Source organism: Ctenopharyngodon idella, chromosome 2 (assembly GCF_019924925.1).
Source record: "Ctenopharyngodon idella isolate HZGC_01 chromosome 2, HZGC01, whole genome shotgun sequence".
NCBI classification, from domain to species: domain Eukaryota; kingdom Metazoa; phylum Chordata; class Actinopteri; order Cypriniformes; family Xenocyprididae; genus Ctenopharyngodon; species Ctenopharyngodon idella.
This window is the reverse complement of record NC_067221.1, coordinates 5,929,758-5,953,651: the sequence shown is the minus strand read 5'-3', so window position 1 is coordinate 5,953,651 and position 23,894 is coordinate 5,929,758. Positions and strand designations below refer to the sequence as shown.

Sequence of the window (23,894 nt, the reverse complement as noted above, 5' to 3'; positions counted from 1 at the left end):
GTAACTAAGTAACGTAATTAGTTACTTTTTAAAGGGGTATTGCAATACTGTAATGCATTACTTTTCCAAGTAACTTTCCCCAACACTGGGTATAATACACTTATTAAGGAGTCAAATTAATCTCTACGAATATCAACATCTGCTGACATTAAGAGCCTTGTTTTTGCAGACATTTAAAAAAAAAAATCAATATATGCGTATTACTGGCATACAGTCCACAGCAATCCATTTTGTAATAGAGTTTTATTTTTTTATTTATTTAAAGTTATATTCCTTATTAGGAAATGTACGTAAGGGTCAGGGGGCATGACTTAAATGTGTTATTTAGCTCACTATTTATCCATTAAATTGACAGTCCTAATTAATAATTATTAATTAAAAAAAAAAGTCATGTTACATTACCTTGAAGGTGAATTTGGCTCCATACCCAGATCTCCTAATCCGAACCGTTTGTAGCATACCTGTGTACCTCAACTGCTGAAGGACTAGAGCATCATCAAAGAGCATTTCCCTCTGTAAACACGTTCGCCAACATACATAAAAGAGCAATGATTCATCACCCAATACACATAATAGTTTCATCACAAAACTTACTACAGCTCTCCACCATACCTTATCACCATTTGATCTGATACAGCGGACAAAGAACGGTTCTGCTTTCCTCAGGGTTTCCAACAGCTTGCTTAGAGATGCCTGGACAGTATTAGATATGAAATCATGTGACTCATTGATTTGTCCATCAGCATCCATTAAACCCCTGCAAATCATATCAAAAACCTCCCCACAGCTCAGGGGGTTTGAGCCTTTTATCTCATTTACAACTACCACAAAAGAGGCTTTCACACAGAGATGGAACAAACCAATCCTGAGCCCTATGATGAAGGAGCTTATGCTTTGCACACTACGATAATAATAATAATACTGAACCTGGAACTGAGCGCTGATGCTCGGAGGTTTCTTCTTGGTGTGCAGATGGAGCAGGGACCTGGTCGCCCGGTTGTGCTGCGTGAGGCCCATGATAAACTTCAGAGACCGTGAATCTATGAGATTCTGCATAGAAAATAATAACATTTAATGGAATCACTCATGTTTTAAAATATAATGAAGGAAGAACTAATATAGATATAATGCACAATAGAAAATATAATTATGATTTTTTTTACATTTTCTGAAGTGGGTCTCGCTCATGTACAAATCGGCACTTTGATGCTAGGGTTTTCTGTGTAGTTGACAGGGAGTTGCTTAATGTTTTCCAGCATGTTGCTGGTGCATTGCTTGCTGGTTACTCATTGGACCAAGTCAAAAAATATTCTTGTCCCTAAACATGTTTTGGGTGTCTTTGCAATATATACTACCAGTCAAATTTTGGATATACCTGAAGTGAATTTGTTTCTCGCGATTCCACAAAACTTGTGATCACATGTTTTCTATTTTAATATATTTTAAAAATGTAATTTATTCCTGTGATCTGAATTTTCAGCATCATTACTTGTCTTCAGTGTCACATGATCCTTCAGAAATCATTCTAATATGCTGATTTGGTGCTCAAAAAACATTACATTATCACTTTACACTAACATTTTCAATTATTGAAAAATGTTTTTCTGTTTTTTTTGTGGAAACCATGATACACAAGTTACATTTATTTGACATAGAAAGTTTTTTAACAATGTAAAAGCCTTTATTGTCACTATTGGTCAAGTTTAAAGGGTTAGTTCATCCAAAAATGAAAATTCTGTCATTAATTACTCACCCTCATGTCGTTCCAAACACGCAAGACTTTCGTTCATCATCAGAACACAGATTAAGATATTTTTGATAAAATCTGAGAGATTTTATCAAAACAAGAACAAACCTCTTGCAGAAGCTCAAACCTGCTGCGTAACATGAGGTTCAGTCTCGTGTTACGCAGCATGTTTGAGCTTCCGCAAAACATTTGTTCTCACACGTCATTCAGGTTCGGTTGAGCTTTTGTTTATGTTCGCTGATCAACGAGTAATTAATGACAGAAATTTCATTTTTGGGTGAACTATCCCTTTAAGGCATTACTGCTGAATTCAAGTATTAGACTCTATAAAATAGCCTTAGCAAAAACCACAACAACAAGTCCTGATGCATGAATTTACCTTAGGAATTAGCTGCTTATGTCTGTTTGGCCTGTTCTTCCTAGAATGTAGCAACATATAATTAAGATTTGATTTCAATAAAAATTTGGAATAATAAAAAACAAACAAACAAAAAAACAGAGCAGAATACCCCAATTGATTTTTTCCCCAATTAAATTGCACATAATTAGCACAAGCGGAAACAGAGAGCAGTAGTGCCGCCACAGACAGATGGTCACAGAACACGCGGCCCACTCACTGAGAGAAGAGACGAGACTTCCTCACAGAAATTGTGGACAGACGCAGCTTGTGAGGAACTTCACCACCACACTGCTTTAGGGAGTGGAGAACTTTGGCATGCAATTCCCTGATTCACCCCAACCCCAAATCAGAAAAATTTTAGAAAGGAGATAAAACACAATAAAACAAAAACAATAGGTAGTAAACAGCTGGAATTAGTCAGTTCAATCACCCATTTCACAGAAAATACATGCAGTAACCTCAGTTAGATTCTTAATCCACAGACGGAAATCATCATCAAATAGAGAAGAACCCAAGATCCTCGAGTGATGGTGAACTTACTTCTTATTTTCAAACGTTGCAAAAATGTCCTCAAATGCTTCGAGTGGACCCTCCTCAGACCGATCAAAGGAAAATTCAATCAAAGACTTCTGGCTGTAGAGATTAAATTGCAATTTTAAGCACTGCCATTTGTATGGATCAAACTTAAAACAAACACTTTAATTTGGCATGAATCCATTGTTCCATCAAGAAGTCATAAGTCTACAGGAACTGATTCAGTCCATTTACCTCTTCAACGTCTCTACCACAGTGCTGGGTCTCCTCATTTCCCCTAGAGAAAGTCTGGAGTAGCGCCTGACCTGATCTGATAGGGAAACAAACATGTTAAATCAATGCTAATCCACTTCTGTAAGCTGTAAGTAAAAATGTGTTAGTAGATCGTTACTTGGATGTTTTTCCGCCCAGTTGCGTCCTGCCTCGTTAAACACGGCCAGTGTGCGTATGGTGGCCCGGAGGATGCCCCATCTGAACACAGCCACTGGATTAGCCCCGATCAGCTGGCGTAGGTAACTGCACTCACTACTACGAAGCAGCGCAACAATATCTGGCCTCATGTGGTCTGTGTTCTTCTCTCTGAAGTCCTACAGGGCAGCAACATCACAAACGCTTCTCAGTATTGTTTTCCCACCATAGACACATCATTTGTAACACAACTACACTCCAAATGTTTGTTCAAAGGGAAAGTTTAGTTTCAGGGTCTGTTCTTTTACCTTTATCTGGTATTTGACCTTGCCAGCAAAATGCCGAATGACAAAGGCCGGTTCCCGCACTGGGGTCTGCACAAAGAACGCGTTGTCCTGGTGCTGCTGCTTAAACTTCTCTAGCAGAGTACTATCTGTGGCTTGAGGAAAACTAGAGAGGCCATAACACTGAACATTAACAACTGGACTACTAAAAACCACATAAGCCATTGGATGCATACTAATTCACATATTGTATTATACATCCTAAATGGTTTGCCAGATCCAATTGAAGGATTTTATATATATATATATATATATATATATATATATATATATATATATATATATATATATATACACACTGCGTTCCAAATTATTATGCAAGTGACATATCAGTAGGATTTCAGTACAATAAACATTCAGATTTTAGTTTTTCTAAGAAAGTATTTGTTTGTTTATTTGTCCATGTATTTTTAGATAACTGGTATCAATCTCAGACAAAATAGTTTGCCAGGTACTTAGGTAAATGGAAACCCTACTTAAAGATGTTGTTCCACATTATTAAGCAAGTCACAGTTCTCATGCAATATGGGGAGGAAGAAAGATCTTTCTGAAGATGAAACGCATGAAATGGTGCTATGTTGTGCAAAAGGACTAAAAACAACTAATATTGTGTGAAAACTGAATGGAGATTATCGAATTATCATAAGATTTGTGAGTGATTTAGAGCACAGCAGAACTCGGTCAGATAAAGGTTTATTAATGAAAGTTCCTGTCAAAAAAGTTAATTGTATTAAAAGGGCAGCTATAAAAAAAAAGCCAGTGTTGAGCAGCAAACGGGTATTTGAAGCTGCTGGTGTCTCTGGAGTCTTGAGAAGCTCTCCATGCAGGCTGGCAGTTGCATTTCAGCCACCACTAACCAAACCTCACACTTACAGTGGGTTTAGAAATACATGAAGACTCATTTTTAAATAGTTTTATTCACTGACTAATGCCATACTACAATGGATGGTCTAAATGGATGGATTTCTGGATGGTTGGTGAATGGCCACAACGTTCCAACAAGACTGCGACGTGAGCAGGGAGCTGGCAGGTGATGATTTGGGCTGGAATATTGGGAAGTGAGATGGAAGGTCCCTTTAGGGTGTCAAAATGACTTCTGCAAGATATGTGGAGTTCATAGCTGGCCATTTTCAGCTATGGTATAAAAAGAAGGATAGTGCCTTCTGAAATACAATGCACTATGCACTATCCCATGCTGCAAACAAACACCACAGCAATAAAACTGTTTGAAAATGTATTTCTACACCCACCGTAAAAATTTCTCTTTGTGAGGTTTGGTTAGTGGTGGCTAAAATGCATCTTTACGCACAACTGCCAGCCTGCATGGAGAGCTTCTCAAGACTCCAGAGACACCAGCAGCTTCAAATACCTGTTTGCTGCTCAACTGTGGCTTTTTTTTATAGCTGCCCTTTTAATACAATTAACTTGTTTGACAGGAACTTTCCTTAATAAGCCTTTATCTGACCGAGTTCTGCTGTGCTCTAAATCACTCACAAATCTTATGATAATTCAATAATCAGCATTCAGTTTTCACACAATATTAGTTGTTTTCATGCCTTTTGCACAACATTGCATCATTTCATGCTTTTCATCTTCAGAAAGATCTTTCTTCCTCCCCATATTGCATGAGAACTGTGACTTGCTTAATAATGTGGAACAACATCTTTAAGTAGGGTTTCCATTTACCTAAGTACCTGGCAGTTATTTTGTCTGAGATTGATACCAGTTATCTAAAAAGACATGGATAAATAAACAAACAAACACTTTCTTAGAAAAACTAAAATCTGAATGTTTATTGTACTTAAATTCTACTGATATGTCACTTGCAAAATAATTTGAAACACAGTGTGTGTATATATATATATATGAATGAATATGCAAATTAGCCCCGCCTCCACTCATTCACACCAGCTCAGAGATCAACTTTACTGAAGTAAACGCTGCACAATGGCAAGTGGAAATACTGGTTTAATTCAGCCATATATGTTTGAACCAGAAACAGGCACGTCTAAGTTGATGTATCAAAAATGGTAATGTGTTTTATGTATCGCTCTCTACAAGGCATATGACTCGGTATATGACTCATCCATTGACAGCAAATTAACCGACACTTTCAAGGTCCAGAAAGGTACTAAAGACATTGTTAAAACAGATGACGTGACTACAGTGGTTCAACCTTAATGTTATGAAGTGACAAGAATACTTTTTGTGTGCCAAAAAAACGAAATATCGACTTTATTCAACATCTAGTGATGGGCGATTTCAAAACACTGCTTCATGAAGCTTCAAAGCTTTATGAATCTTTTGTTTCGAATCAGTGGTTCGGAGCGTGTATCAAACTGCCAAAGTCACGTGGTTTCAGTAAACGAGGCTTCGTTACATCATAAGTGTTTCGAAACGTTTCGAAATTTCAATGGTTCACGTGACTTTGGCAGTTTGATACACGTTTGAACATTTACGTTGCAGTTTGATATGCGTAAAGCTTCGAAGCTGTGTTTTGAAATCGCCCATCACAAGATATTGTTGAATAAAGTCGTTATTTTGTTTTTTTGCTGCACAAAAAGTATTCTTGTCGCTTCATAACATTAAGGTTGAACCACTGTAGTCACATGAACTGTTTTAAATGTCTTTAGTACCTTTCTGGGCATCTGAAAGTGTTAATTATCTTGCTGTCAATGGAGGCCTCAGTGAGCAATCGGATTTTATCAAAAATATCTTAATTTGTGTTCTGAAGATGAACGAAGGTCTTACGGGTGTAGAACGACATGAGGGAGAGTAATAAATGACAGAATTTTCATTTTTGGGTGAACTAACCCTTTAAGACTCCCCTGCTTCAGAGCATAGTTAATGATATGCTAAAGCCAGCCCGCACTTTGACGTGATTGGTTACAAGGTAGTTTGGTGGTGCACATTGTTTGTCTTAAAGCATATTAAAAACACCACATAGACATATAAACAACATTAAAAACATGATTTTCTCCACAGGGGGTGTTTAAGAAGCTGATGAGTTGAATCAGTTTTAATTAGTTCATCATTCTGATAGGTGAGTCCTCAGGACTAGAGTTGAGAAACACTGCTTTATGGGATAGAACTCACTTGCTCTCCTCGTCGAGCAGATAAAACAGCCCTGTGGGCTTCTTGCTGAAGAGACTGATGCAGCCAATGTTGTCAGGGTAGTCAACAGTGTGCCATGTGATTCCCTCTGCCATGTACTCCTCCTAAAACACAATGCAAGCATGAGGAGATGTACGCAAAGCTATAGACATTCCCGTCCACCATGATATAAGGAGACATCAAAAACACAACTCAGATGGCATAACTCACTTGTTCGAGCGTAAATATGTGCTGATTGCAGTAATACTGTAGTTGCTCATTAGCATAATTAATGCAGAACTGTTCAAAGCTGTTTGTCTTGAAATCCTCAAATCCAAATATGTCCAGGACACCAATGGATAAGCACTGTGAGGAACAGAATAAAATAAAATACAATGATATTAGTAATAAAATACAATGTCAAAGGATTTAAAGTGTCAAAGCAGATGCTTTCAGTTTGCCACTTTAGATGCATGAATCAAGTCAAGTCAAATATATCTACACACACAAAAAAACATAAAAAATAATTAAGCGATTAGATAAATTTAAATACAATATTTAGAATTGCACTTTGAATATATTTCATAACAATAACAATATTAATAATAATATTGAATAATATACATAAAAAGCTAAATATGTAAATTGCATTATATTCAAGAATATTATATAGAATAATCACAATATAAATTTAAAGATGAATTAATTTAAATGTTGATCTTTGATCTTGAAAATACATTTAATAGTAATAATAATAATAATATTACATTTTTTATATATATATATATATATATATATATATATATATATATATATACACACACACACACACACACAAAAAAATGTGTAATATCCATTATATTATATTAACATTTTAAAGATCAAAGATTAACATTTAAATTTACAAAAATCTCATTTTTAAATGTATATTGTGATTATTCTATATAATATATTCTTTAATATAATGCACTTTGCATATTTTTCAATATATATTATTCAATATTATTATTATGAAATATATTCAAAATGCAAGTCTAAATAACTCAAAAAAATGTATGTGTGTGTGCAAATACAATTTTATATATACACATATATAAAATGATCTTGACAGGGCCCGTACCGGGACAGACTCCTCCAAATCTCTCTTGTTGAGTAGAGAATGGTTGATTCGCAGGACAATCCAGTCGAACAGTGCACTGTACAGAGACTTGGCCATGGAGTCTCTGGCAGTGATGGCCTAAAGACAAGAGTCAAGAGGTCAGCAGACTCTCAGAGAACAGAAATGAAAAGAAGACAAACGGAGCAGCAAGGGACCTCTTCAAACAGCTGACTTCACACATAAGGTATGATAGATATGCATTTAACACATGACTAGTCGATGCATAAATGGTAAATGTCATCATATGCATCACCCAACACATTCTAGATGAATTACCTCATTGAGGCTGTAAGGCAGAATTAGCGTGTCATTAGCAGTCATTGCTTTCCTTGTGGTCAGTGCTTCCACAAGCAGCTCCACTTTAACCTGTAATTTAAGAGCAATGATATAAAAACAAATGGTAACTGTCTGTTAAATGGTCTGTTATTGTGGTAAATCACACAGAAATACTTTAAATAGTTTAATGCTCAACAGTCACCCCACAATTCTTTGGAAATGCTGTGCAGTGACATCTATTGATTGACTGGGCCACCACCACTGAATAAACATCAGTTGGATCATGATTTTTTAGAGGACTCTTAGTGGATTTTTCCATTTGGATTCTCTTTCAAATTTCCCAGTTGGAATCCTTTACTCATTTTGCACTTGTTGAGTTGTTATTTGGCTGTCTTTTAAAGAATAACACATTCTGTGACAGATCAAGTGACAGTTTCCTGTCACACTATGCACTGTGATGTTTGTTTGGTTACAGTTTATTTTGATGGTCCACTTTAGACACTCTACTAACTCTATAAGTAACTGCATGTTGCAAATGACAGCCAAATAACAACAAGTGCAAAATAAGTAAAGGATTCCTACTGGAAAATTTGAAAGAGAATCCAAATCCACTAAGAGTCCTCTAAAAATCATGATCCAACTGGTTAAATTGATTCTTATTTGATTCTACAATATCTGTTGAATATGACATGTAATTGTATATTTGGGTTGGGGTTAGTAATGATGATGGTGTTTATTCGAGCGTGCAGTGGTGGTGGCCCAGTTAATCAATCAATGTCACTACACCGCATTTCCAAAGAATTGGGGGGTGAGGTTTACTGTTGAGCATTTAAAGTATTTCTATTTCTGTGTGGTTTACCACAATAACAGAAGTTCAGCCACCTGTGATGAATTTATATTGAACATCAAAGTAGCCAGTGGTACCTTGAGAAGGTCAGAGACAGCTGAAAGGACATGATCTGGCCCAACTTTAAGACCCTCGCCAGCATCTTTTGGCCCGTACGTCACATTTCCCAGGTACAGAATGGCAGAGAGCACAGAGAATATCCTGAAAAAGACCATTAACCATTGAACCACATTAAATCCGAAATATATTCTTTGGAGGGTGCCTCAAATAAAACATTTCCAAGCTACATGATATAACAATGGTACGTTTTGGTAATTTTAGGCAATTTACATTGTAAATCGTATGGCACATGGGAATGCATCTTGAATGTAATTGAATACATTAGTAACTGTTTCTAACATTGCACAAATAATTATTAGCTGACAGAACATTTAACACTGAAACATTGCTGTTCCTTGGAAGACAGCTCATAATGATCTAAATGTGTCAGGTCTGACATTATTGCACTCTGCACGTCATTGGTCAAAAGAGCACAGTGCACATTCATGTAATTTTCCCCTCCATGACAAGCACAGACATGTACCAGAAAAGAATTCTTCATTTGTTAGTCAAGCATACAGATGGTAAATTTTCAACAGTGTAACTTTAGCCCTCCAGGACAAACCTAATTATACATCATAAATCTTATTTCCATGAAAGTATTCTGTATTTCTAGATGTCTGCTATTTATAGGTAATTGTTGATGTACAGTTCATTTTAAATGTAATGGTTTTAACAGGGCTAAATAAACATCACATATTAGGTAAATTTGTGTTAATATATATTATGTTTACAATTAACCATAATAATTCATTATAATGTAAAGAATAATACTTTAAGAAGCAGACTGAGTTTAAAATAAAAAACAGCATTCTCATAGCTGACATTATTTTTAAAAATATAATTTTACTCGAAAACATTTTTCACTTACTGCTTTTTGGTCGGAGGCAGAAAACCGACCATCTCCATGGCCTGATGAAGTCTCCTGAATTCATGTTTCATCTCCTCTTGATCCTCCAAAATTGGGATTTCCTGTGTGAGGTACACATAGAACAGCGAACAATTAATGAAAGAAAAACAAAACAAACAAAAACAACAATTGTTGACATACAGTTAAAGGGTTAGTTCACCCAAAAATGAAAACTCTGTCATTAATTACTCACCCTCATGTCGTTCCACACCCGTAAGATATTCGTTCATCTTCGGAACACAAATTAAGATATTTTTGATGAAATCCGTGAGCTTTCTGACCTCCGATAGACTGCAATTTTTATTACCACTTTCAAGGACCAGAAAGGTAGTAAAGACATTGTTAAAATAGTCCATGTGACTACAGTGGTTCAACCTTAATGTTATGAAGCGACAAGAATAATTTTTGTGCACAAAAAAACAACAAAAATAATGACTTTATTAAACAATTTCTTCTCTTCCATGTCATTATCCAACGCTATTCACGTTGTAAACACAGTGCAGCGCTTCCGGGTTGTATGTCAGAATGCTGGCTCATTATTGGGCGACGCTGGTCACGTGAGCAGCACGACGCTGCCAATAATGAGCCGCTCCACTGTAGTCACATAGACTATTTTAACAATGTCTTTACTACTTTTCTAGACCTTGAAAGTAGTTGTTTTGCAGTCTATGGGAGGCCAAAAACCTCTTGGATTTCATCAAAAATATCTTAATTTGTGTTCTGAAGATGAATGAAGGTCTTACGGGTTTGGAACGACATGAGGGTGAGTAATTAATGACAGAAATTTTATTTTTGGATGAACTAACCCTTTAAGTATGAATAAACAACTATACAATTAACATGGACAGGACAGCCTAGAAAATTTAGTCTTGGAAAAATGATCACTCAGGACAAAGTCCATTTGCTCTCCATTTAATCTCACTGTTGACCCGAAGACAACTGAGAACATCGTTAACACTAATTAAAACTGAAACAGCTTTATTAATGAACACTGATTCTTTGTGATGGCTGTTCTGAGAGTTACTTGTTTGAGGTAGTGGTAGTCTCCAGGCCGCAGGAGCTTGAACTCAGCTTTCTCTTCTTCTGAGGCTCCAATCAAAAGATAGTAAAAAACATGGTAATTCCTGCAGGTTACATAACAAACAGGCATGGAATTCATGTTGTTGTGAAACATTTTCCATATATACAGCACTTTCAATTTAAATGTAAAATGGATATAGATGACGATTTTCCAGTTTTTTTACCTTTCAGTTTTTCCTCTGGATACTAGACGGCATTTCTCTAGTAAATACTTCTCAACCACAGCCCTGAAACATTGAGCAAACAGTATTAGGAATTTCAGATCAATTCTGGCATGTCTTTCTGTCAATTTTTGTAGAACAAAAGAAGGGGAATGAGATTAGAAAATGTCATATGGTGGATCTAAATCTGGATTAACAGTATGAGCATCACAGCTCAACATTTATTTTCAATTTATAAATAAGCATTTCCTCATTACATAAAATGCATTGTCATCACACTCAGAAAATGTCTCATGTGAGCAGCTGTGGGTGTTCTGATGGGCAGAAGTACACAGATGACTCACCCTCTCACAATGCCACTCTCCAGATAATTCACTTGAATGAACTTCCCAAAGCGGCTCGAGTTGTTGTTGTATGCTGTTTTAGCATTGCCAAAGGCCTGTGGAGAAGAGGAATGCATCAGATATGCGAATTATTTGTGAAGAACCAGATAAATGTTTCAGACTAAAAGAAAAACTGTTCATGAATGCTGACAGACAACTCATGCTGAGGCAAAAATGGTGGCCTAACTTAATCAACTCAACTTAACTAGAGACTCAAACACAGAGACTTGATCCTGAAAACACAGCCAACAGCTTCCCATTACTGAATACTGACATTAGATTATCAGTATTATAGGTTTCTCAAACTACACACACAAAGTTGGTTGTCATAGACTGATAACAAAAACTGAATAGAAAAAAAATTTAGTGGGCAGCACAGAGCTCATTTTTATATCACCCACAGAAACCACAAACAAATGAGTACATCTAACTCAGATGGCCTTGGCCTCCATTTTGATTTGTTAGTTGATGTAGTTAATGCTAATGTATGAGTAATTTTATCCATGCTAAAATACTTCTTCCTGTTCCAGTTAAAAGTCAGAGTTCACCCAAAAAAGAAAAATTTATCATCATTTATTCAACCATGTCAGTTCAAACTTGTATAAACGAAACATTAAATAAAATGTTTTGAAGACTCTCTGAACCACTCTTTTCCATACAATGAAAACATATTGTGGCCAGTGACTGCAAACCTCTCAAAAAACAAAACAAAACAAAACAAAAAAAAGCACTCGAAAAAAAATAAAAATAAATATAAATTAAAAATTACCTATATGTATATGGGTCACTGACAAATAAGGTTTTTAAAAGTGTAAAAAAAAAAAAACCTAATGGAGACATAATTCATTTTGAAGTTTTATTAAGTGTTAACAATGAGATTATGTGGTTTTATAATCAATTAACACTGCTTTTGTCATTTTTTACAAGATGGACTAAATTTGCCACCAAAAATGTCATTCTGTTTAACCAAAATTTCGGTTTTACCGAATGACACTTTTGGTTATACCGAATGATGACATTTTCAAACAATGCTAACAGGCTGATATCTAGCTAGCTAGCAAAAGGACAATCAAACATTTTATATTTAGTACAAGTTTTTAAAATATTACAACATTTTCCATGTTTTATAGCGGTTGTACCGAATGACCTGATGTTTCAGGGACATGCGTATGAGCAAGTGAAAACATTAATTTTTCAAATAGTTAAGAGAGAGTTAGTTACTTTGCTTCATGACCATGTGGTCCTTTGCAGGTGTCTAAATGATGTCACATCCTGTCACATGATATTGACTGCATGACTTGATCCAAAATGGCCCCATTATATTGGTTACTCCAAATGACATCAGTGAAATTCATTTTTTCCGGACATTCTTTCTCATAACAAAGCAACGACTTCTACACATCATTTTAATACCATTTTGCACTATGTTTATATAAGATGTTATAAAATCATGCCAGAATAAAAAAAAATATACATTTATTACACTTTAAGATGATTTAATCACAAATGAAATGGCTGTATTGGCCTTTGGACGGTTAAACCGAATGACGTTTTGATACTTCAAAATCTTTAAAATACCTTTATATGTAGCAAAATATAATTAAAACCTTTTGGATTCAATAAAAGAGATCTAGTTGTACTACCTTACATATTGTGGATGTCATATCTTTGTTTTTTATTATTATTAAGGCCTTTGGACAAAAAAAAAAAAAACGACCCGTCACGTCATTGACCCATATATATGTGTGTGTGTGTGTGTGTGTGTGTGTGTGTGCGTGCGTGTGTGTGTAAAACAGACCAAATTCCATTATTCAGTGAACATCTTGGTTTCATTCATTTTTCCAGAACTGTTGCAGACAAGGGGAGTTTTTGAGAAACCCCATTTGAAATTTTGATTTGTGAGGTGTAATAAATTACACACTGCAGTTTTTAAATCTAAACTTTCTGTAGAAGGACTTTGACATGTGTAACATGTACCAACAGGCTTTCATGTTGCTCTCTATTGATTCTCAATACGTGCATACTTTCAACATGGACCATTCTGTACCATTACCATTGTTCAGGAGTCAGGACTTTATCTTGCTGTGAACTTGTTTTTAAACAAATAGTTTCCGTGTCCCACTTCCTTGTTAAAATTGTGTAGGAAGAGAAATACTGAGGAAAGAAGGTCATGAAACACCTGAATAGAGAGAATGGAAAAAGATGTTATATCTGTCAAATGATACGTTTTTATCAGCTGGCCTGATAGAGCCCGTCTTGACATGTTGACGTACGCCGACTCGTTCTGGTATTCTGACAAAGGCAACGCCCAGGGCTTCTACACATGAAAGTTGGTTCACCCAAAAATGAAAAATCTGTAATCACTTTCTTACCCTCATGTCGTTCCAAACCTGTGAGACTTTCGCTCATCTTTGGAACACAAATGAAGATCCACAATGAAAGTCTATTCACCTAAAACTCTGATGATTCAAAACATTCATAAAGAGATCATGTCTTTTCAGAAGACGTCAGAAGACAACCGCTCGATTCATATGGATTTGTTTTAGAGATGCACGGATACTAAATTTCTCTGCCGATACCGATAGCCGATTATTCAGAATGATATCGGCCGATACCGATAGTTTGGTTTTTCTTAAGGAAAAAAAAAAATCTCTCCCAAATAATGTTGCAAACTATACAGGGAACCCTCTCATTTGGTACACTACAATATTAGAGGTTACAATTAACAGCAGAGGTATTATATTCAGCTGCTGTTTATTTTCAGATATAATAATTACACTCAAATAAAAACTGAAATGTATAAACCTTAGTATCACATAAGGTAGTTTTCATAAGCACTTGTCTTCATGGCAAATTTGCACAATCATATAATTAACAGTAAATAAGCTCCTCTTTAGTTTTTTTTTTATATGTAGATAGCTGAGGAACTGAACATCGGAAAACATTTCTGAGGTAAAATTGACATGATGTGACATTGTTCACAAGCTGTTTTATTGACGTCTTTCCGCGGTTGAAACACAAATAAAGTGATTACATGAGACATGATACATTCTGGTAAGTTGTACAATATATTTCAACATACCTTTGATGTTCATGCATGTTTTTCGAGATATAACTTGTATTGAAGAGGAAGAAAAGACTCGCGCTCCTGCGCTGCCGCCTGAACTGAGGCATTACAGCGATCTGACACGTCACATTTAAGAGCGCCAAAACGCCATTTATTGTTTGAATTTCATGATAAAATGGACAGAATTTGAAAACTGAAACATAAATTCTTATCAGAAGTAATAAAGCACAAAGCTTTTTGCGATTATTGGATGGGAGGCGCAACCAATAATATTTGATGTAGGAAAAAAACGCAGACCTGGCAACTCTTGCTTGAACTACGGGTGATTCATAGGGTCAAAAAGAGCCTGCTTTAACGTCACTATTTTTAAACTGTTAATGCATTAAAATTCAAAACAAGAGTTATTTTCTTCACACACAGTATGTATGAGTTGCAGTCTGAACTCGTCTTTCCACACCCTTTTGATTGACAGGATATAATCGGCCCTGATCATCTGCGGTTTTTAAACAATTGGCCGATGGCCGATAGTGATAATAATAGCTTTTATAGACCGATACCGATTGCTAGCCGATACATCGGTGCTTCTCTAATTTGTTTATCTCTTTATGAATGTTTGTCAGAGTTTTGAGTGAATAGACTTTCAATGGAGGGACGGAAATCTCTCCGATTTCAATAAAAATATCTTTCTTTGTGTTTCGAAGATGAAGGAAAGTCTTGTGGGTTTGGAACGACATGAGAGTGAGTAATTGATGACAGTAATTTCATTTTATGCTTAAACTATCCCTTTAAGAGCTCAACAACGTGGCCTCAATCAGCGACACTGCTGTTTTTTCTCTTATCCCTTTCACACTGCAGAAGCAAACGGACAAAGGTCACAACCGTACTTCTCAGATGCCATAACAGAGCATTAGCACCTCTCACAACTACTAAATGAAACTGAAAACTGAAATGCAAAAACAGACTCTGTCAAAAGTCAAAGTTCAGTGAAAGTGAGAGTACAAATTCAGTGCAAGAGCAACAAATTTTACTCTCAAGATGTGATGACCCAGTTTTTTGTGACCCAGTTTTGTTTCTCATAAGCATCTGTTCAGTACATTTCCAACACTACATAGATTTTTACATTTTAAGAAGAAAATGTAATTGGTGTTTATCCCTACAAAAGTGGTTTCTAGCACATTGATATGCAGTTGGTAAGGGTTTTAAAATGTTGTTAAAGAGTTGTTGGAGTGTTGTACGTGGTTAATACTTTACTCAAGTCTACCTTTAACTCTCTAGGATATTCTGGTTACTACATAAGGCTTGGGTTACTACTTCATTGCAAGTGTATGGGATTTTCTATCATCATATAATGTCAGAATTGTGAGATATTAACTCGCAATTGCGAGAAATAGTCAGAATTCTGACATTTTTCTGGCAATTCTGACTTTTTTCTCAGAACTGTGTGATATAAAGTAGCAATTGTGAGTTATAATATCAAAATTGCGAAATATAAACTTGCAATTGTGAGACATAAAGTCAGAAATCTGACTTTTTTCAAGTATATATCTTGCAATTCTTACTTCTTTTCTCAAAATTCTGAGATATAATCTCACAATTGCAAGTTATAAAGTCCAATTGTGATGAAAAGAGATTTATATCTTGCAATTCTGAGATTGTTCTCTTTATAACACGCAATTGTGACTTTATATCAAACAATTCTGAGAAAAAAATCATAATTGCAAGTATTGTTGTCAAAAGTACAGGTACTTCGGTACCAAGTCGGTACTGAAATTTTGAAAATGTGACGGATACCAGCATTTCTGTAGTAGGCCTACCGGTAGTACCGAGAATCCGGGTATATTCGGTACCCATGATAGGGCTGTGCCAGTATTTACTGTATTTACTTGAATATGACACGAGTGAAGCACAAAGCTTTGTTTACAAAAGAAATAATAGGTTAGCAATTAAATGTGACATCGCAGCCATGGGAACATTTTGGTTCATGCCGAATGAGAGAGGTACGTGAGTCCCTACATTTAAGCTTTGTATTCTGTTTTGCAAATCGCGATCTGGTCACCCGATAAGCAGAGAATTTAAAAATATTCCATTAGTTATTCCACTGAACATGGAATCTCTGTTTCTTTTCCCAAACCTTCACTCACGCAGGGGATTATAACGTTTCTTCCTGTGTCGCTTTTAGGCCTATTATAGGCTATTCACATTCTTTACTGTGGTAAAGTAGAAAAAAACACCGTAGGACAGAAGCCTTTTTGCTTGCACGTCAGTTTCTATTTAACATAGTTTGTGCTTGTTATTAGACTTAATTAGGCTCGTCAAGTTTATTTGTATAGCGCTTTCACACACGCCGGTGATTTTTACTTTCGCTTCCTCTGGCAGCGCTAAATCAAATATAGCCTGAATGTGTGAAGATAAAACTCGCTCTTCAGACCTTTTACAACAAGTGTCAGTTCCTTGTAACATCAAGAGATAAAATGAAGATATTATTAAAGCAAAATGGTCTCTTTCCTGCTCGTGTCCCACATCCCTCTCAAAGCGCAGAGCAGTAGGCTATATGACGCATCTTTGTGTAGAAATAAAAAACGAATGTTTTTTTATTTTTTTTAAATAATATTTAACTTTCTTATTATTTAGGTTACCATTATTTACCGATATTTATTTAATAGTTTTACAGGCTGTAGTGTGTCGTTTCATTGAAGGAATAGCTAAAATAAACACGCACGTCTGTTAGAAAATGGATGTTTGAGCATTTATATATATATATATATATATATATATATATCAAAATTTATTTCATTGAGGTATATATACACACACAAACGCTCCAAATATTTATATGTATGATTACCATATTTAATATGCTTTTAAAATAGGCTATATAAAATAGTAAAATAGTTACAACAGATTTTGCTGTGGTACCGAAATTGGTACCGAGAACCATAAAATTTTTATGGTATTGGTACCGACTACTGGAATTTTGGTACCGTGACAACACTAATTGCAAGACTGTAAACTCACAATTGCGTGAAGAAAAAAAAGTCAGAATTGTGAGATAAAAAGTTGCAATTTTAATTCAGTGGCGGAAACAAGCTTCCATATCAGGATGATCACTTAGAAAGATAAGAGCAAATCTCTCCTCAATAAGTCTCATGATTTGAGACATCATTAGTTATCTGTTGATCAAACTTGCAGCAGTAGGTTTAAGACATAAGTTTGGGGATACGTTCTAACCCTAAATATAAAGAGTAAAAAAAAAAATTAAAAAAAAAGGATGTTTGCCTTGCCCAAAATTTCCATAACATATATGCCACCCACCTTGCCTTTCTGGCTCTATTTCAGACATATCTCTTCTTATTTTGCTACAAACGGTGCTACCTTGTCAGTTTCATAGCATTTAGAGTTACAGAACGAGTATGAATTATGCCTAAATTGAATGGTAATGGATTTCTAATGATGAACTCTCTAGAAGTTAGAGCTATAAAATTCCATTTTCTGTACAAGGGCTAAGCTGTTTGAATCAAGACATAAAACACACTTATCGAGGAGGTGGAGTCTCTAGCGGTGATGCATAATAGATAATAACACTATCGGACAAACAATGTGCATATTGTTAGAGGGGTACACCACGTGAACGCAATACACAAAGGTCTCTATGAATTAGTGAAGTGGAACACAGGGACAGGTGTTTTTGATTCAACAAAACCAAAAGCAGAGGCCATAGAGCCCAGTGTGAAGCAACTCTTATTTAAAAGTATCACATCTTTTCTTTTTTTTTTACAATAAATATAAAATTTATTTAGTTGGGAGACCTTTTATATACAATAAAGTGACTTAATATCAGTATGTGCATTCCCTGAAAACTGGACTTGCTTTGCTGGCACCATGTTTAATCAGCATCAGTAACAATACCATGTTAACCTTTAATATTTTTTGTAGAAAGCGTGATACATTTTTTTTAGGCTTCTTTGATGAATAGAAAGTTCAAAAGAACAGCATTTATTGAAAGAAATTTTTTGTAGCATAGTAATGAGCTCATTTCAAATTTGATGCCTGCTACAGGTCTCAAAAAAGTTGGCACAGGGGCAACAAATGGCTGAAAAAGCAAGAAATTTTGAAAAGATTCAGCTGGGAGAACATCTAGCAACTAATTAAGTTAATTGATATCAGGTCTGTAACATGATTAGCTATAAAAGGGATGTCTTAGAGAGGCAGAGAAGTAAAGATGGGCAAAGCTGTGAAAGAGTATGTAAAAAGATTGTGGAATACTTTAAAAACAATGTTCCTCAACGTCAAATTGCAAAGGCTTTGCAAATCTCATCATCTACAGTGCATAACATCATCAAAAGATTCAGAGAAACTGGAGAAATCTCTGTGCGTAAGGGACAAGGCCGAAGACCTTTATTGGATGCCCGTGGTCTTCGGGCCCTCAGACGACACTGCATCACTCATCAGCATGATTGTGTCAATGACATTACTAAATGTGCCCAGGAATACTTCCAGAAACCACTGTCGGTAAACACAATCCGCCGTGCCATCTGCAGATGCCAACTAAAGCTCTATCATGCAAAAATGAAGCCATATGTGAACATGGTCCAGAAGCACCATCGTGTCCTGTGGGCCAAGGCTCATTTAAAATGGACTGTTTCAAAGTGGAAAATTGTTCTATGGTCAGACGAGTCCAAATTTGACATTCTTGTTGGAAATCACGGACGCCGTGTCCTCCAGGCTAAAGAGGAGGGAGACCTTCCAGTGTGTTATCAGCGTTCAGTTCAAAAGCCAGCATCTCTGATGGTATGGGGTCCATAAGTGCATACGGTATGGACAGCTTGCATGTTTTGGAAGGCACTATGAATGCTGAAAGGTATATTAAAGTTTTAGAGCAACATATGCTCGCCTCCAACGTCTATTTCAGGGAAGGCCTTGTGTATTTCAGCAGAACAATGCAAAACCACATACTGCAGCAATTACAACAGCATGGCTTCGTCGTAGAAGAGTCCGGGTGCTGAATTGGCCTGCCTGCAGTCCAGATCTTTCACCTATGGAGAACATTTGGTGCATCATTAAACGAAAAATACGTCAAAGATGACCACGACCCCTTCAGCAGCTGGAAACCTATATCAGGCAAGAATGGGACCAAATTCCAACACTCCAGAAACTCATTACCTCGATGCCCAGATGTCTTCAAACTGTTTTGAAAAGAAGAGGAGATGCTACACCATGGTAAACATGCCCCCGTCCCAACTATTTTGAGACCTGTAGCATGCATCAAATTTGAAATGAGCTCATTTTGTGCACAGGTAGGGTATCAAGGTACCTAATATGGGAAAAACAGGACTTCAACGATTCATTTCAAGTGCATGGTTTATTTATAATTTTCTATGACACATGAGATCCAATAATCATTTAATCTACTTATTTAAATAATACACATCAAATATTAATGGTCACAACTTCAACTTATGACCATACGCTAGTTTCAATCTGACTGCTTGTTCGGCTTCCTGTAACGTAACATAATATAACCTAATGTTTTTTTATCCTTCTTTGTAAGAAAGTCTATTTTAAACCAGGAAGGCATCACGCAAGTCGCTTGTTCCTCTTAGCCATTCACTTTCTTTGTAAGCAGTACTGCAGAACTGAGAGGGGCTGGGACGTGCTGATAAAAGAAAGCTTTTAAGAAAAACAGAACTTGTTCGACCAGTTTAGGATCAGATTGAGAATCCCAGTTGATTAGTGCATGACAAACGGTGACTGGCAGCTCAGTTTAAGAGGGCGGGACTTTGGGCCACAGTAAAGAAAACCCCATGAATTATGAGCTGTTTCCTCAGTAGAACTTCATTTGCACATTAGTAGCACTTTATACTAAATTCTGCACGGGAAATGTAGGAAGTGGACTGTTCAGAGATATATACCATACTTGTAATGAATACATTGTACAAACAGTGGAAAAACTCAAACTCCTAAGAGTGTTGTGAATTCAGTTCATTGTTTATGTATTAACAATGGTAACATCTAAAAATATCAGAGTTTGTTGAACTGTGACTCAGTGTGTTTCATGATCTATAGTGTCTATTTAAAGTGTTCAAGGAGACAGAGGTCTGTTCGGTGTCCCCTTTTCCCTGGGAAATGCAGAGGAAGCGTTGTGAAAGTGCCCTGGTGTGTGGCGTGGCCGAATGGTTTCTAGATCCTTATTTGACCCTGCTTAAGGGAGGAAAGGGGGAACCATCCTCACACAATTTGTTGCATTTGATTTAAGGACAGTGTCAAACTCTTCAGAGTTTCACTATTAACAGTCATCAACATGAACAGCTAAAAGCATGCAAAATACATTGAGAGGGCAAGCCACTTCCTGCAGAGAGGTCATCATATCCGCCTGAAAGTGACTCTTTATCATTACATCAAGTTATAGAGATAAGTCAAGCTACCTAATAATAAATAATGAGACTACAGTTACAAACGTGATACAGAGCGTACAGGAAAAAAACTTAAAGTAGTGGATCTATTGCCCTGTTTGTTCGGGTGTTTCTTCAACTTCAGGCACTTTTATGTCCTGGGGGTAGATTTTTATTAAAGGCGTCCTTGATTATGATTTCACTTTTTTAACTTTAGTTAGTGTGTAATGTTGCTGTTAGAGCATAAACAACATCTGCACAGTTACGATGCTCAAAGTTCAATGCAAAGGGAGATATTTCCTTTTACAGAAATTGCTGTTTAAGGACTACAATAAACGGCTGGTAGGGACTACAACGAGCTTCTTCCCAGGTTGGTGACATCATAAATCCCAAAATTTACATAAACCCTGTCCCCGAGAACATGCAACAAAGGGGGTGAGGCCATGTTGGGCTGCTTTAGAGAGGATGCCATGCCGTCATTTTACACCGGACTGCTTCACAAACGAGGGTCAACGCTGGATTTGCACAAAAGATTAACATGACGGCACATGCTAGTCGATGAGTTGAATCAACTCCACAGCAACTACATAAATTTATCCACTAACCGTTCAGAAACGTCCAGTTTCATTCTAAAAGTTGTAACTTCTTCCTGAGTCTCTCCATCAGTGTCCAAATCCGGTTTGAACAATGTAAGGCTGAACACCGTTACTGACAATCCTCATTTTGGCTGCGTGAGATTCTCCAGCTTTGTTGTTGTTGAGCAACCGAAGCGCGAGCTGTTAAAGCTCCGCCCTCTTCTGGAAAGTGGGCCGGGAGCAGCAGCTCATTTGCATTTAAAGGGACACACACAAAAACGGTGTGTTTTTGCTCACACCCGAATAGGGGCAAATTTGACAAGCTATAATAAATGATCTGTGGGGTATTTTGAGCTGAAACTTCACAGACACATTCTGGGGACACCAGAGACTTATATTACATCTTGTGAAAAGGGGCATAATAGGTCCCATTTAAAACTTTTTATTTTTTTATTTTTGTTATATGAAGATCACCTTAAAACTGACTACCCGATCTAAATAAGTTTAATTATTAAAATGAATAAAAAATAAAGATGAAATAAAAATGAATTAAGCTAGATAGAAATATTTTAAAATCCCAAAAAATAATAAAATGACAAAAGCACGTAACAGAATTACTAAAACTTAAACTAAAACTAAAATGAAAACTGAAAATGTTAAAATAAAAGCTAAATATGAATAATGCTAATATAAAAGTATATACATAATACTAACTAACTGACTTGGACACTGAACATGTTATTTAATGTTGTGTATAAAGAATACAAAAATTCTAGCTATGAAATAAGCATTAGCAAAACATGTCTGAGTTCAAGATGATATTTTCATGGTCTTGGTCTTGTCATGGACTCAACATGTCTGTTATTTCCACTACAGAAACACTATTAAACCCAATACACCATTTGAAATGTGGTGGAACTGACTAAAAGTCTCTTGAAGTGCAAAAAAAGCCCATAGTTGAAGAAACACCGTTTATTGCTGAACCCTGAACAAGGCTGCCATTCATCCAAATCACATAATCCTCGTGAAACAGCAATAACATCAGGGGCTCAACATAACTTCCCATTTTACACCCCCTCTTGGTTTCCTATTACAACTAGATTTCTACCAGACTTCAAAGTAGAAAATAATAAGTGATAAACCTCAAACCCACAGCAGAACTTACCTCAAGCACAGGGCCTGCCCCCAAAATCGTTCGTTCCACTCCACTAGTATAGCCCTTCTGGCTGAGGGCAGTCAGGCAGTGAATAAGGAAGTTGGTGCTTTGGGTTTTACCAGAACCACTCTCTCCAGAGATGACGATGCACTGGTTAACCCGTTTGTTCAGCATTGTGTGGAAGGCAGCATCTGCAATGGCAAAGATGTGAGGTTCCAGCTTGCCCAGCATGTGGTTCTCATACATCTTGACATATCTGGGATTGTAGATGGGGAGAAACTTGAAAGGGTTGACGGCGATAAGGATGTTGCTTGCAAATGTGTAGATCTTCTGCTTGTGGAAGCGATGGCGTAGGGTTCCCAAGATGCTCTCCTCCGTCAGCTCAGGGAGGTTACATAAATCGTTGTATTCCTGAGGCTGCTGTGCAACAAAACCCCGAGTCACAAGTCCCTGAGCCACTTTTTCTCGCCGTACAGACTTCATAACGTCATATTGGATGGATCCATCGTTGCATCCCTCTTGAAGGGCGAAAAAGTATCCGTCACTTTGAGGGTGCTTATCTTGGGCCTTTCTAGGCCAGAGCAGGACTCTTTGAACAGGCAGATCGCTCGCTTGGAGGACCCACTCCTCTCCGCCGTACTCTTGGACCTCCACAAGGACGTAAGGCTTGGATGCGTCCAGGTCAAGTGTGGTGACAGCCATCTTGATGACAGTGGCAACTGTTGCCTCTTTTGGGACCCTGAGGATGCAGCCTTGCCCAGGTTTGACGGACAACCTGGGGTAAATTTGCAGTGCGCAGAGCATTTCATCCTGGCAGCTTGTCGCCTCGCCGTTTGTGACATTCATTCTTTAAAAGCACAGACATGCATCAGCATACCGCACTGCACAGTACAGCATGATAAAGATCTAGAGACGAAAGAGAAGAATGCAAGTTTGAGCAAGAAACTGCAGTCAGGCCACCAGTGTACATGTACATACTTGTCTAATGTGGGAAATGTAGCAGTTTATAAATAAGCATAAACTGTGACACAAACAAAACAAATTATTTTTAATTTCAGCGTTTAAGTACTGCTGGTTATATTTTTATTTATTCTTTACTGTTTTTCCTCTGTCTATTTTGGTTAATTCGTTCTTACTGTTGCATGTGATTACATGTGATGTGAACCATGTTAAAATATAATGTGAAACAGTTTTCCTAGAGGTTTATAACAGGTTTTTGCACACATGAAAAAACACTATAGTATTTACTATAGTGAAATATAGTAA

At 36.6% G+C, this 23,894-nt stretch overlaps 1 protein-coding gene across 6 annotated transcripts in view; it reads right to left on the bottom strand.

Annotated features, from left to right (window-relative positions):
- myo9b (myosin IXb) overlaps window positions 1–23,894 on the bottom strand; it is a 41,606-nt gene that overhangs the window by 16,704 nt on the left and 1,008 nt on the right. For 5 of the 6 annotated variants that reach the window (XR_007927913.1, XM_051882249.1, XM_051882239.1 and 2 more), the window contains exons 2-20: window positions 22,638–23,534; window positions 11,403–11,497; window positions 11,062–11,124; window positions 10,842–10,941; window positions 9,779–9,879; window positions 8,886–9,009; window positions 7,962–8,051; window positions 7,647–7,763; window positions 6,758–6,892; window positions 6,530–6,651; window positions 3,398–3,539; window positions 3,073–3,268; window positions 2,916–2,991; window positions 2,688–2,780; window positions 2,365–2,472; window positions 2,127–2,166; window positions 928–1,050; window positions 613–693; window positions 403–513 (exon numbers count right to left, since the gene is read on the bottom strand). Coding sequence is in view for 5 of the 6 variants with exons in the window: in XM_051882249.1 (XP_051738209.1) it covers window positions 403–513; window positions 613–693; window positions 928–1,050; window positions 2,127–2,166; window positions 2,365–2,472; window positions 2,688–2,780; window positions 2,916–2,991; window positions 3,073–3,268; window positions 3,398–3,539; window positions 6,530–6,651; window positions 6,758–6,892; window positions 7,647–7,763; window positions 7,962–8,051; window positions 8,886–9,009; window positions 9,779–9,879; window positions 10,842–10,941; window positions 11,062–11,124; window positions 11,403–11,497; window positions 22,638–23,474 (2,754 nt within the window). In the remaining variant the exon portion in view is untranslated. The remainder of the gene's footprint in view (window positions 1–402; window positions 514–612; window positions 694–927; window positions 1,051–2,126; window positions 2,167–2,364; window positions 2,473–2,687; window positions 2,781–2,915; window positions 2,992–3,072; window positions 3,269–3,397; window positions 3,540–6,529; window positions 6,652–6,757; window positions 6,893–7,646; window positions 7,764–7,961; window positions 8,052–8,885; window positions 9,010–9,778; window positions 9,880–10,841; window positions 10,942–11,061; window positions 11,125–11,402; window positions 11,498–22,637; window positions 23,535–23,894) is intronic. The other variant, XM_051882223.1, reaches the window with a different exon arrangement.